Source organism: Zootoca vivipara, chromosome 7, assembly GCF_965207765.1.
Source record: "Zootoca vivipara chromosome 7, rZooViv2.hap1.1, whole genome shotgun sequence".
Taxonomy (NCBI): Eukaryota; Metazoa; Chordata; class Lepidosauria; order Squamata; family Lacertidae; genus Zootoca; species Zootoca vivipara.
The window spans coordinates 35,708,864-35,724,579 of record NC_142590.1 but is presented as its reverse complement, the minus strand read 5'-3'; the positions used below and the strand labels follow the sequence as shown (position 1 = coordinate 35,724,579).

The following is a 15,716-nucleotide window of genomic DNA, read 5'->3' as shown; positions in this document are numbered from 1 at the left end:
ATTATCTTCAGGTTATTGGAATAACACTCCATTTGTATGCAGAAATGATTAACTCTGTGTACAACCTTATCTAAAATAATGCCTGGCTTTCTTGCGAACAGTAGGGCACAACTGAAGAGTAATGATTTCCCCAGTTGTTTTTATCCTTTACATTTCCAATATGTATAATACAGTGTAAACAGTTGCTTTTAGCACCCAGTTTGTTACCTGAACCTGATAAAACAACGACAGCATTGTTTTGAATCCAAACTATAGCGCTGGATCTAAAAGCCATGAGCAGAAAAACAATATCCACTAAAGCAGTTCTGCAAATATTTAAGAGTGCATGCAGTGCTATAATAAGTAGGTTCTTCTATAGTAGTTTTCATGTCTCTGCTTGGGCAGGATATTACACAAGGTATGGCAAAAGCGGAATAACATATTGAAGTTTGGTCTACACAGTTCCTAGAATGTAAAACCCCATTAAGAGGAACTTAGACTGCATTCCCCTCCCACAATCTACTTTGAGGGACTTCTGGTTGCCCAGTTCAGAGTGGGAGATACTAAGGACTGCAGTAGAGAAGGGTAATCCTCAAAAAAATTGTTCTCCTCTTCCACCAGACGACTCTTGCAGGAGTAGCACAAGGAGAATCAATTGGATACCACCCATTGCTTATAAGCAGTAGAGCTATATTCTTTAAGTTATTATTAATCAGATGACTGACTTCACTCTACTCAGGAGATTTCATTCTCTGGATTCAGGAAGTCAAAGTGGTCTGGTATAATGCTGGCTACACCACTTCTTTAAGCACACAAAAATTGGCTGAGCTTATGACTTATGATTTCTTATGAGTCACTTCGGAACAGTATCATAGCCTTGCAAACTTGTGAGTAATAGCATTCCTTGAAGTCAACAAAGCCTCTCAAAGGAATTAAATGGATTTAGCATGTTTTAAGCTTCAGATCCCATGTGAAATATGCATTCTGCAGCATCCTGGAACTAAACATTTCCACTATGCATATTCTCTACATTTAAAGAAAGAATTTTTAATCTTCATCCAGTTACAGAATACTAAAGAATATTGTCAACATTTTTCACAAAATCAAACCACCTGATTCATTCGCAGTTTGTTCTCATTCAGCTGTGTCATGGTGCATATTTGTACCATCATATGATATTAAATATTTAAAACAAAGCAGATAGTGTTTTCTAACAGAATGATATTAAAAAATTGAAACTCTGAGCTGTACAGCTCTTATGAGGATCAACAATGGCTAATTATTAAAAGAATACTTGGGATTATTTCAAAATGTGAAATGTCAGTTTTATTTTCTCAATTTTCTCGTTTCATAGTAAGAATAATGTATAATGTAAGGTTGCAGTCTTAAACCCAATATTGATTTCAGTGAGTGATTGATTTGAAGATTGTGGCCTATGTCCATTTGAAACTTTGGTATGAAGGTTGCCTCAGCTCTTAGAGGCAAATCCAAGGCCCTAGTGAAGATTAACAACAGTAGAGCTATAAGAATATTGCCACTGCAAAGGTGATGCAGCTTTAGGCTTTTCATTATAATCGGTTCAGGGTTCTGCTCATAAGATACAAACTTCCAGCAAAATAATAGAAGGCAATGACCTTGTTTGCAAGTAATGCCAAACAAAGGAGGTTTGAGCTGCAACACATTTTAGGTTCATGCACCTCCTCCTCCTCTTCTGCCATGGGAGTGAAGAGAAGAATGGAAACTCCCACTTCTATTTTAGAATAACTGTTATTTGTCTGCTGTCCAAACCTAGAAAATGGTGGTTAAAGTTATCTGTGGTTAGCTAAAACAAACCAGTTTCAAACCATAGTTTATGAAACTGTATTGTTTCAAGTTGCCGTAATTAAAATTACCCCACCCAAGTATAGGGATTGGACAACATACTAAACTAGTGAAATGAAAGCAAAAGTTTCCTTACTGCTCTTGAAGCTACAGCATAGGAGGAGAGGGAGCACGCAAGCCCAAGCCTTTCTGTGGCTCATATGTCCAAATTTGCCTGATGCCTTCAGTTTTCATATAAGGAAAAGGGGGTGGGGGAGTTGCTAAGTTTCTCCTTTTTTCAGTTAACAAAGAAGTGGCTTCCATAAACTCGATTGTCCATCTGAATTTCCCTGCACCATATCCAATGCCATTCCCAAGGGCCAGCCAAATCTTGGGAGTAGATGTTCAGTGGGCTGAATAGAGGAGGAGAAGGAGTGAATGTTCTTTTTCATAAATGTATAGCTTCTACCATTTATAGAAAGGACATTAGCATCCAAATCTCTTTATAAAAAGATTCATTTCAATTTCAGCTACCTATTTGTTTGTGTTTTTCTTTAGCACTGATCAACTGTTCTCTTGGGACAAGAGGCAGCTAATCATGTTTTTTTTTCCCTTTCTTATGTTTTTGGCAGCCCAATGGTAGCAGTCAAGGCAAGGTGCACAATCCATTCCTTCCTACCCCAATGTTGCCGCCGCCACCTCCACCACCAATGGCCAGGCCTGTGCCTCTGCCAGTGCCAGACACAAAGCCTCCAACCACGTCGACAGAAGGAGGTGCCGCTTCTCCCACTTCACCAAGTAAGTACAGCTGCAAGGAGGAAATGAAAGGGCTGACTAGTATAATTGCAGCTTCATTATCCATTTGTTCTGGAAAGTGAATCAAAAATGCAGTAACAACATTCCTGCCATTAAACTCACCTACTTAGTGCACACTAAGAGCACACATTAAGGCCACAACAGCAACAAAAAGCAAACATTAATTCCTTCTGGACAGAAGTTAGATAGATTCCCAAAATTGTTTTTTTGCTTTGGTAAATGTTTTATAATATCCTGTGCCTCACGAAGATACAGCCCAGCTTTGAAGTGTGTTTAAAAATATCAGCAAATGAATTTAATGCATTGTTTTCTGTGTTTCTTTTTCTCTTGCAATTAATTCTTTATTATATTAATTGTCACACAGAAACATGATATAGTCAAGAAGCTTAAGACATGGTTAACCTGGGTTTTGGGGATTTTGTTTGATAATTTCTGGATTTTTGGTTATATTGATTTTAAAAACTTTTTGACAGTATTCTTTATGTAAAATTCTTTATCATCACCACCACCACCACGGCCATCATCATTATCATTGGTTTTAGTCACCTTGCAGCAGAGATCTAAGCATGATCTAAATCATTCATACAGGTAGCAGTGATAGTGGGCTCTTCTGTTCTACAGCAGTGGCAATACAGTAGGGTAATATTTGCTTCTAGAAGCAGCTTTGACTCATTACACATGTTCACTATTTAATTCCAAGGATATTCTGTTGCAGAAAAGCAGGAGCTGTTTTAAACCACAAAGGAAAACTCTTCGCTGAGTGAAGGCTGCAATTCTGAATGGTCCTTAGAAAACAGAATATGACTCACTTCTGTGTAAAGAAGTTTAAAATCACCCTTTGCTACTCAGTAAGGGAGCAGCAACTTCGGCCTTGCCATGGAGATGCAGAATTATGAGACTTCAGTGAAGCTTCACACTTCTTAGGGGCTGTGTGGAGCCACAGATGGAATTCTGTTTTCACACCATTGAGCAAAAGTAACATTACTGCAGCACTAAAGAATCATAGAATTGTAGAGTCGGAAGGTACCACAAGGGACATCTAGTCCAAACTCGTGCAATGCAGGAATTTTTTAGCCCAACATGGGGTTCAAACCCCTAATTATGTTTATTATTATTTTATTACCATATTTACTTGAATCTAATGCTCACCTTTTTGGGGTCAAATTACGTTGCGAAAATTAAGGTGTGCATTAGATTCAATGGTACATTTACATTCACCAGCAAATACTTTTTTTGGTTTCAAGGTTCTGAAAATTGAGGTGTGCATTAGATTCAATGGAGCATTAGACTCAAGTAAATACGGTATTTATGCCCCACCCATCTGACTAGGTTTCCCCAACCACTCTGGGTAGCTTACAGCCTCTATAAAAAATTGTAGCACATCAAACGTTAAAAACTTCCCTAAACAGAGCTACCTTCAGATGTCTTCTAAAAGTCAGATAGTTGTTTATTTCCTTGACATCTGGTGGGAGGGTGTTCCACAGGGCAGGTGCCACTACTGACAAGGCCCTTTGCCTGCTTCCCTGTATCCTCACTTCTCACAATGAGGGAACTACCAGAAGGCCCTCGGAGCTGAATCTCAGCATCCAATCCTGAGATTAACACTCTCATTCTCTACCAACTGAGCTATATCATTTATACAACTGCAGTCTGGAATCAGCGTAAGAAACTATGTGTCATCCAGGTCCAACAGTTGAGTTGTTAGCTGAGTAAAGAAATGATAAACCACAGCCTCTTCATTGAAGCCTAATGTTCTCTGCAGTGTTCTTTGCAGTGCACAATGGCTCTCAAATGTGTCTAGGTCCATATGAGTAAATAAAGAATTCCCACATGTTGGCTTTATTTTTATTTTCCTCTCCAAGTGGGTGTAAAACTGTTAATCATATACTAACAACAGGAAGATTTAAAAAGCACTATTTAAACTGAGATAAGCACCTACTTTGGCAGCCAGGAAGATGATGGTCATGTCTTCCTAGGGCTATCTAGTAAAAGTTTATCTAGCTGAAGGATATTTTCATACTGGGCTAATGTGGGTGAATCCTGGGTACATAATATCTGCTTGAAATATGATTGTGCCTGCCTGTGGTGAAACATGTGTGTGAAGCAGCCACTTGCAAAACCATCAGAATATATCTTTTCTTCATGCATAGCTTGGGTTTTCTTGATACAAGAGTTTTATTTTGCTCTGTTTTATGCATAGGCCTGGAGAAGTGTGTTTTCACATGTGCATATGTAAAATAGACCCAATTTACAAAATTTACAAAATACCTAATAGCACAGTTTTGTGACCTGCATAAATTCAGCCTTTTTTCACATTGTCCATAATTTATTTCAGCTTCTGCTAGTCGTTTAGGCAAGAAGCTATGCAAGACCTGAAATCCCACTGTTTGTAGTCCTTATTAGTTCCCTTTTAGCTTCTTGAATTTCACCTTGTAAATTTCCAGACGTGTCTTCTTTGCCGTTATGAGCAAGAAACTCATGTTTTAAATAATTAAATAAATGATTCCCAGGATGCTGAATTCTGTAGTCCAGGACAATTTCCATAGTTGAACAGCTGTAGAGTCTGATGCAAGGATACAGGCTGCTCCACATTTACCTCCTGAGAATCTTCCTGCGAGCTGCAGGTGGGAATTTCCCATAATCACAAACCAGTAATAAATTAGCATTGGACATAGTAGATGTATCATGCAGAAGAGGAAAATTAAAATCAGGTGAGCAGATAGAATCTGCCACCAAAGCCAGCAGATCTGTTTACTAGACACTTGCTGTTTGTCTCTTAGAAGAATATGGTCTTCTTCCACAACTGCAAAATGCTGCTGATCTTTCATTTCCTTTATGCAGGGGGCTTGGTTCCTGGCACAAGCCCATTTTCTTATGTTTGCAGCATGCTTTATGGTAAGAAGGTATTGATCTAGTGCAAAATTGTGGTCTTTCAGATGTGTCCTGTCAAGTTCTGTTGTTTGCATCTTAGTTGAAAAAAAAGTGTTTGAAGGGAGTTAAATGTTAGCACCAGTCATATCAGAATAGTGTAGCTATTCATATCATACATACCTTCCTTCTTGTGAAGAAGAAGCTGCATGCTATATTAGATTACTGCTGCCTGGAATTCTGCTTTGCCAGCATTTATCCTTGTTGACTCTCCAGTTCTTTGACAGTAATCATTCTCTCAGAAAAGTAAGGAATTTGAAGACTACCTTCACACCACAGAAAATTAAAAGTAATTCATACTGAAGAAGTTGCTTGTGACTTGGACCTTTCTATATACTGTGTTCGGACTTCAAGTTTGATATTGCTGACTCTGATAGGTAATAACTCTAGAAGGCCTGAGGCAAAGATCCTTCCTAGTTCTGCTACGTGGGATAATTCAGTTAGGAATGCCATCCGTTGCACTTGATATGATATGCATAAAACAGATGCCGTTCCACCGAGCTATGGCTTCTCCCTGTTGCATAGCAAAAGGAAAGATGGGTCATATACTCCTAATAAAAGCAGAAAAAACAGGTATTTCTATTGCATCACAGCAGCACTAGAGCTATGTGTCTATCGATCATCTCACACAGCTTAGAAGGCAAAATATACTTAACCTTCAAAGACTTAGTGCAGATCAGTATTGTTGACTTCATTGACTTGTGAGGTCGGTAATTACCTGAAGTCTGAAGTCAGTAATTCCTTTGTTACCTTAATGGTGTAGGAGACACTATGGTGATGGGAAGGTTTGGGAATGGTAAAGCCTGTAAATTACATTTCCTTTTTGTCTTGTATCTTTTTATTCCTGTTTTTCTAATAATCATGCCTTTTGAAGCATGATCCTGAGGGTGAAGAAAGTTTGTGACTTTGATCTCCAAGTGTATGTAATGTTAAAAATATATTCATTTCAGAAGCTTTGTTCAGATGGGCCAAAATGAATTGCTGCTGTGTGAATGGTCTGAGACCATTTGCTCTATATTTACTTTTTCTTTAAAAAGAGCCTAATACGATAGACCATGTTTACAGTATGGCTGCTAGACATATTTGGAAATAGAAAAAGTTTCTTAAAAGAAATAATCAGGGCCGGCTCTACGTACACCCCCGGTGGCGCAGGGCACCATGGCGCCGGCCCGCCAGGAGGGCGGCGCGAGCTGCGCCCGCCCGCTGGCCGGCCGATCCGCCAGTCCGCTGTGCAGCTGCGCGCGGCACCCACCTGCCCACCGCGCTGGGAAACGGGGCAGGAGGGCGCCGGAGAGATTGCACTGTGTCTGCTCGCCCGCCGCGCGGCAGCGCCGCGCCCACCCGCCCACCGCGCTGGGAAACGGGGCGGAAGGGCGCCAGGGGCGCTTAAGACGGCCCTGGAAATAATTAAGATTTGATTCCAAAATTTGCTATAAACTTATTGCTATAAATGCAATAAATATTTGGAAACTTATATAAAAATGTGACTTACAGCACCTGTGGTCAGGAGACAATAAAGCCCCTTCTAAACATTGACTGCTGAAGAACATTTGAGCACTGCAAATAAGATTTCCCCCTGTTCTCCCTGTTTTTTCTGATGCTGGGCAGATTCACAGTCTTCCTGACCTTAGGACAGGAAGTCTACTCTGGTTGGCAGTGGTTCTCTATGATTTTAAGGTGAACTTTCACATTGCATGTGAAATACATAAGGAAGCTAGATTGATACTGTACACACAACATACTATGTGCGTTATCAGACATCATGTGTGTCTAATTCTTGTGCTAATGCTTTTTTTTTTAAAAAAAAATGTAGTTCCATTGAAATTTATTGTTTAATGGGACATGAACAGTTGGCCATCTGTCCAATAGTACTCTGATGAAAAGCTCACACAAAATCATGGCAGTTCTCCAACGACTGTATATTGGCTGCTTAATCACACTGCATCTTTGGATGACTTAACTAACCTTCTGTAAGGCTTACAGCACAATCCTTGGTGTGTTTAGTCAGATGTAAGTGCCGTTATGCACATTGGGGCTTTCTCTCAGGTGAGAACACATAGGATTGCATCCTGTGCCTATTACTTTGAAAGGAATGGGCACCATCTTGTTAATATCAACAATTATATTAGTACAAAAGTGAGGTAACTAAGGGCATGGTCTCCATAGAATGGATGGTTTCCCTTCTTTTAAATTGTTTGTTTTTCATAATTATTTCACTAAAGTTTGTGTGTCTTACTCCAGATATTTTTTTACCATACCATTTTGTATTGATAAGAAATACAGTTTCTTATTGCCCAATTATGTCCATATTTATATCACCATCATTCAAAACCCAGTTTTCCCAAGTCAGATTCTTGACGCCTCCAACGTGAGCTCATTTCTGTGTTCAGCATTTGTTTAGGTGGCTCCAAGACCGGTGTTGTTTTTGGTGTTGTCTGTCTGTGATCTAGTGCTGCTTCCTGAACGCATGTGTCCCTTCCCTTCACAGCCTACTCGACACCCAGCACCTCCCCTGCAAACCGATTCGTCACTGTTGGACCACGGGATCCAAGCTTTGTAAATATCCCTCAACAGACACAGGTGGGAAGCTTTCGACTTCTGCTTTGTTTGCTGTGCTGCTTGTTAACTCTTTGGTGTTGCTACAGAAAGTGACATGTGTCTCTCCACCAGTCAGTTCATCTTCATGGTCTGAGTAACAGTGAAGTGTCATTGCCAGTATTTGTTTGTATGTTTTGTTTTTCAGAAAATCTTGTGGCAACAATGCTATAATCAAATTCAATCTTATAAACTTTAATTCTGTCTTTCTGACACTCACAGTTTTCTTTCTGACACACAGAATTGTTTTTTCTGCAGCCCACTTTTTTAGGTTCTTTTATGGCAAGCCAAGAAGACATTGGTCGCTTGTGGTCACTTCCACAAGGGAAATCAAAATGTACAGAATGTCCCATTCGCTACACTTACACCACATGCCATTATACATGTTCAAACACTAATCTTTCCCCTCTTTCTAAGCTATACCATGCCCACTGTTTTCTTGTACAAGAGGGACTTTGTATCTTCAAGAGAAGAACCCTAGGGCCATTTTCTCTCTTTGGTAAACATGACAGCAGCTGAATTTATTAGATCATTCAAATTAACAGCCATATTTTAAAAGTAGCTGCTTCATGCATCATATGAGATTATTATTATTTTATTGTTTTTAAAGCCCTCAAACTGAGACATATATGGTTGTATCCAAAGTAGTGCCAATGGAGTGCCACTGTTACAGCCTCACTTCAGTTTTGTCTCCTTCTGCTCTGGAGCTGGTTTTGAGGACATGTTTGGGGCTGCCAAGGAGAAGAGGTGAAAGTTCTTTTCTGCTAGTGTAAACCTCTTGCTCCAGTGGAATAGGAGTGAGGGATAGTGCCCAAAACAACATTCTTAGCAACATTCCTAAAAAAACTAGTCTAAGGCTAGCTATAGGCATACATACTTTGGAAATATGTCCAGATAATTGAAACATACTTCTGATTAAATATACTTAAATGTACTTGGGTATTCGAGCTTGTTCCAGCACCTCGTCAGTTAGGCCAGGTGATACTCAGAGCAGTTTCTAAAGGCTTTATTACATATGGAAGTGATGTTGCCTTTGACAGTCCTAACCCAGTGGATCAAGAATTCATTAGAGGAAACAGAGCACAGAATCTAGGTTGAGATGGAAGATAATGGTTTTGCGTTCTGGTGCTTTTGCCAAGATTCATGATTTCTCGACTGCACAGAAAACCCATAAATTATCAGACCAAGCATCTTTGTTGCAGCTGCTGTGGCACTTGCACAGCAATAAAAATTCCACAAGCAGTTCCTTATTCACTCCCAAAGAGTCATTTCTGGTATTTTCTAATTTCACCCAAAGAAGAGGAAAGTTTGGCTACTACATCGAATTAGAGGAGCCCCGTTATAAAATACCTACATACGTGTGGGTGGGTGGGTGGGTGGATATTTTTACCCAACTGGTTTGCTATACTGATATTCAGTATATGTAGGGAGTAAAAAGTTTCACAAAGACCTCAGTGCTGTTCAGTGTAACATATTGATGCATACGGAGTATATTCAGAATTTTAACAAAGGAACTGAAGAAAGAATTTTGGAATACATCTGATTTCTACAGGTGGGAGTAAAATAATTTATGAGACTGGGATCATAGGAGTAATGTCTCCGCTTGGCTAACAGAACACAAAGTTAACTCAAAGATATTGTGGAGGTCAAAGAAATGTCTTTAAAGATTTTGTTTCCAGTGTCAAGTGGAACATAAAAGTGAAAAACCACCAAGAGCATCCAGAATTCAGCCAACACTAGTTTGACCCCAGTGAAGTTGGAATAATCCTACCCTACTAAGACATTTTTATAGCTGAATCAGAAGCTTGACCATTTTTAAAAAACTCATCTTAGACAAGGACACCGAATGTGCTTTTTCTGGGCCATTTCAAATTCCCAATTGTCAATTACGAAAATAGTTGTTGGCAGTTTTGTTAGCGACTAATTTGAGCCAGATGTTGAAAAATATTAAGGCTGTACTTAATATCCTATAATCATGAGGAAGGGAAGAATTAACAAGAGGAATTTGTGTTTAGGGCAGCCATAGCTTTTATTTAGAATGTTGTAATGGTTACCGTACAATTTTTTAAATGTCAAGAGCAAGAAGCGTTTGGTTTCATTTGACAATTGAAATGTCAAATATAATCATTTAACATGAAGACCTATGACAAACTGCAATTCTGTTCTTCCTCCATAAAATTGAAACATACAACATGGACCAAATAGCACCTACTACAATGTCCTTATTTTGTTGCCATTGTCACACATGGAATACAGCCTGTGTCCAATGGTCTTAAATACCATTTTCTGGTAAGATGACAGTTCAACTGTTGCTTAGCTTAGTGTGGAAAGTAGTTTGTGGGAAGCAGCTTACCACTGAATTGTGCTGATATTTACCGTGTCACTGCAAAACACCCCCTCCCTTTCCTGGTTTGCAGGTCTCGTGACAATACCAAAGCCACAATAGAAGTTGTTTCACGTGAGCAAATTGTGACATGTAGCAACATCCTTGTATGGAGAGTGGCCTGCAGAAACTAACCTTAACTGTGGCCCTTGCAACAAATTCACCACCATAAGCTTACTGCACTCTGAGCCTACCACATCTCATGTTACAAACTATAGCTATGAGAACAGTGGTGGCTAATCTGAGTCTTCCATATGTTGTTGGACTTCTTCGCCCATCAGCCTCAGCCAACAGAGCCAAAAGTCAGAGGTGATGCAATATTTCAATGTGATAGCACCCTACTTTGGCAGGCTCCCTTCCCAATGCTAGGCTGGCCCCTTTGCTGTGTTGGTTTTGGCACCTGCTAGAAACCTTTTTGTTTTCGCAAGCCGCCCCAAGCATGTAATTTTATTAAAGATAATGGTATAAGGGTTACTGATTTTAATTCATTTTTTTTAAAAAAAATTATACATATTGACTTTGTTTTTATTGGTACTTTCAATGAATATTTTAAATTTCCCTTTGTAGTCCCCTTAGAGGTTTGTTTTAATTGAGTAAGCAGTATACAGACTTTGTTAAATAAAATAAAAAAGGGCTGCAGAAATTCAACAATGTCTAGAAGGCCCCAGGTTCGCCACCCCTCCATTGGGGTATAACTTGCTGGTGTGGAAGGACTGCTATCATGGATGAGTGGACCTTATCATTCCCCCAGCTTGAGGTGAGCTGATACAAGAGGTTAAAGATGGTCCGTTTGAGAAATGGCTTTTCACAAGCAAGCAAACAGTAGCTGCAGTTCATCACACAGAAAACTGCAAGTTGTATCATGTTCACAAAGCATGTGAACTTACCCTCAGTAATGAAATCGATATATTCCAGGACTCAGACTGTGAGAGCACTGTCTGCTTTCTTGCTGACTTCTCCATTTGCACTGTTTGGTAAGGGCTCTCCTTTATAGCTACATGGATAGAAGTGGTTAAACTGTGTTGGATTTCAAGCCTTCTCCGCATTGAACAAGGTCACAGAAAGTACACCAGCAACTCGGAGAATATTTTAACTCTTCAGGGTCTGTTTTTATTGGTTAGGCAGTAGGAAGCCGCTTGGCTGTCTGCTTTTCTACCACTCAGCCTCCCTTCAAGTACCTCCTATTTAACAGATGTACAAGAAAAGTTTTCACATGCTTTTACATTTAAATTGTAATGTTTATTTTGTGGCCTCATAACTTTAAGCAGAGAGGTATTTTAAAGCAAGCTGTTTGAACCTACAGTCCTGTGCTCAGTTATTCAATACTTCAGCAGCCCTGTGCGCACTTACTTTAAAATAAGCCCCATTGAATTTGATTCTGTTTAAACAGACGCAAGTCCATTTGATTGTATGGGGCTTCCAGATCAGATTGCTTAGGATGCTATAATTTTTCATATTTGTTCTTACTATTTAGGGGTAGACAAGACAAACCGTATTTCCATTGGTCCGATTTTAACAACTCATTGTAAATTTGCCTTCAAAGAGCAAGACACTAAGTGTTTGAGCACTAATGGCTGCAATCGTAAACAAACTGACCCGGAATTAACAAAATTATGAACGTGATAGCAATCAATAGTGCACATTTCTATTGACTAGATAACCTTTGTATAATTAATTGTTTTGGTTGAGATTTAAATAATTTAATTCTGAAATTTTGGGTAAAAAGAAAACCTGCAAACAGTTTATCTTGAGTTTTATGTTATACCAGATATTTCCTTTTAGAACAGCATCTAGATTCAAAATGGAGATGTTCTCTTTCTTCCAAACATTGCAAATTTTGAGGGGCCGGGGATTGCTGCAGATTTAAATTAAGGGATGTGTGAGAGAAAGTGTATGTGTGAGAGAGAGCTGTCTTATTTGTAAAGGAAATACTATCCCATGTAGATAGTCATCCACTGGAAATATTCAGTCCACTTTCCCCTGACATCTAATACCAAGGAATGTACCACATGCAACCCAAGTGATATTGGAAGTGTTGCAACTCCTTTATAGAAAGTCAAGCGGAAATGGCAGACTCTCCAGTTACTGAGTCCTAAACTACAGACTCTACCTTGACTGCCCCACTCCCAAAACATGTTGATATGGAATAGTGATTTATGTGGTCCTTCTCCACCAGGCCATCAGGAACAGCTGCATGGACAGTCAGCAAGACACTGAAAAATGTTTTCTATCGCTTGCTTCCTTGGTTTCTATCTCACCATGAGATTAGGAACATACGATGCATCACATGGCCCTACTCTCACTTCCCATCCTTTCTAAATTCCAGCACAAGAATAGGTATTTCTGGAGCCGATGTTTCTGTTTAGCTTGGTCTGTGAGGGCCTAGACATTTTATCACCTTGGAAAAGCTACTAAAGGAAGTTTGATACCACTGTGGAGTTTGCAGCCAACTCTTTGGAAATGGGAGGAATATGAACTTAGTCTATATATAGAAGGCGCAGGGAAGATATGCCACAAATATATTTGAAAATAATAACACTTGGGATTAATTTTGTGGGCAAGGGCCCCTTCTTTCAGAGCAACACTCATCGCCTTTTTTTCTTGATTGGAGCCAACAGTTAAACTATTCAAGTTTTCTTTATTATTGCCCCATTCACCTTCCCACTCTGCTTGGTTGGTAATGTGCCTATAAAATATTTAAAAATATATATGTTAGAGTAAGCCACTGGATTCTGAAACTGGATTCTGTTAGCCTCCTATATACCATAATTAAACTCACAGTCTCCCCGCCCCCCAGCATGGGTGTAGCCAAGGGGGAGCGTCCCCCTCATCAAGTAAAACAATAGAATTACTTAACTGACCAATCACATTGGTTCTGCCACCCCCCAAAAAACAAAGGTCCTCCCCCATCTAACAAAGTCTTGCATCCATGCCTAACAAAAATCCTGACTATGCTCATGTTTCTAAGTTGGCTTTATGTTTTTCAAGCAAGCTTTTCCTCCCCCCCCCTTTTTTTTGGTTACTGCAGACATTTATTTGTATAGCAAAATAGGAACTATAAACTTCTGCCTGATTTATTCTGTGTTACCTCAGTTGGTTAGAGTGTGGTGCTGATAACGCCAAGGTTGTGGATTCTGTTTCCATATAGTCCACCTGCATATTCTTGCATTGCAGGGGGGTTGGACTTGATGACCCTCAAGGTCCCTTCCAACTCTACGATCTATATTCAGTGATTGAAAAGGTTGGAAATGAGCAGGTATGATGAATGGACCAAGTTCTTCCTAAGTAATTCTCCTTAGGCAGCCTAAACATCTCTTAACTAAACTATTATTTTTACAAATATCTCACTCAGTTTTGTATGGTTAATATATGGCAAATACTCAGGTATTTGCCAAAGCTTTGTACAAGATAAGAACTTGATTTAACTGCACATAGAAGCAGGTATCACTAGCAGCCCCGAAAATAAATTACTACTATTATTAAAACATACTAGTCGCATGTCCCAAAGTGACTTATATTTAAAACCATAGATCCATAGGAGCTTGGGCAGTACACTAACAATAAAACAGAATCAGCTTAGTCAAGCAAGGTCCTGGGCAAAAGGTAAATCTTTACCTGATACAATACAGAGATATCAGTAAAGATGCCAGGCAGAGCATTCCACAGATGAGGAGCCACAACAGAGAAGGCCCTGTCCCTTATCATCCTGAGAGGATGGATCTGGAAAGGGGCCTCAGATGAAGCTCCAAGGGTCCAGGTAAGTTAACATTGGGAGAAGCATTTCAGAAGTTATTTTTGCAATAATTCAATTTATTATTATTATTTTGTGCTCACTCAGCTCAGCAGTGGGGGGCGGGGGGCCACCAGCACTGGCCTAAATCCAGTGCTGTCATTAGAGTCCTGAGCCAAAAGGAGTTTTAAAGGTCAAACTCAGCAAAATTGGGCTCAGGAGTGTACCGTCAGCCAGTGTAACGGGAACAGGATTGATACTTATTATCTGTTTTATTATAACACAGTTGAGCAAGCTGTGTTCTGCACTAACTGAAGCTTCCAAACCATTTTCAAAGGCAGTCCCACATAAAGCACAGTCCAGTTCTGAGCTTACCAGAGTATAGATGATTAAAGTCAAATGATCTCTGCCCAGATAGGGTCATAACTTGGGAAACCAGCCTAAGCTAGTGGAAGACACTCCACAGTACCAAGCCCACCAGTGCCTCAAGTGACAGAAGTGGATCCGGAAGAACCTCCAAACTATGAATTTCAGAGTGACTATGACCCCCATCTAGAGCAGGTCACACAGCACCCAGCTAGACAGTGGAACCACCCACTAACGGCATCTCAGTTTCAATTTATTGGCCACCATTCAGTCCACTATCACAACCAAGCACTGATTAAGTACATCCACTGCCTCGGCCTGAAGAAGATGAAAAGGAGAAACAGAGCTGAGTGTGAGTAGCATAGTGACTCCCAAATTCCATATGTATCCACAGTTTCAAGTAGATAAGAAACTTACTTTAGTGTCTGCCTTTGGAGCCAACAGCCCCCTTACCACAGCAACACATGGGGGCAGCTACATCTTGGTTATAGAGCCTGCAATGTGCTTGGAAAGGGTCTCCAGGTAGGGCTCAGAAACACCCCTATATGAAAGCCTTGAGAGTCACAGCCAGTGCATACTGGGCAAGGTAAACCAATGGTCAAATAGCCGTGCCATGGTTAAATTGCCAAAGGACACAGAATTTGCCATTGGTTCATGGAGATTCAGAGACACACACCAAAACCAAAAATGATGGTGCACGATATGAATGATTATCAGGGTTATTTTTTTTTCCCTAGAAAAAGAGGTGGGGAAAATTTGCTGAGCACCCACCCAAAGTTGAGCTTTTCTTGGGGGGGGGGGCAGCCTATGTTTTTGAGCACCCACCTTCATAGCTGCCAAGTTTTCCCTTTTCTCGCGAGGAAGCCTATTCAGCATAAGGGAAAATCCCTTAAAAAAAGGGATAACTTGGCAGCTATGCCCACCTTCTGCCAACCTCCACAGCCACAACTTCCGCACCAACACAATCATTGCTCCGCACAGCCCCAACCTCAAAAGCTGCCAGAACACATCAAAGAGGTGCCAGAACTCAGTTCTGGTGAGTTTGGGCTGAAAAAAAGTCCTGAGGATGATGAAGCATTTAAAGGAAGGAGACCCTACTAGGGATAAATGTGAAATAAT

At 40.1% G+C, this 15,716-nt stretch overlaps 1 protein-coding gene across 6 annotated transcripts in view; it reads left to right on the top strand.

Moving 5' to 3' along the window:
• NFIA (nuclear factor I A) overlaps positions 1–15,716 on the top strand; it is a 281,924-nt gene that overhangs the window by 240,015 nt on the left and 26,193 nt on the right. For 4 of the 6 annotated variants that reach the window (XM_035123742.3, XM_035123741.3, XM_035123740.3 and 1 more), the window contains 2 exons: positions 2,412–2,577; positions 8,012–8,103. In XM_035123742.3, coding sequence (XP_034979633.1) covers positions 2,412–2,577; positions 8,012–8,103 — 258 coding nt within the window. The remainder of the gene's footprint in view (positions 1–2,411; positions 2,578–8,011; positions 8,104–15,716) is intronic. The other 2 variants (XM_035123744.3, XM_035123743.3) reach the window with 1 other exon arrangement.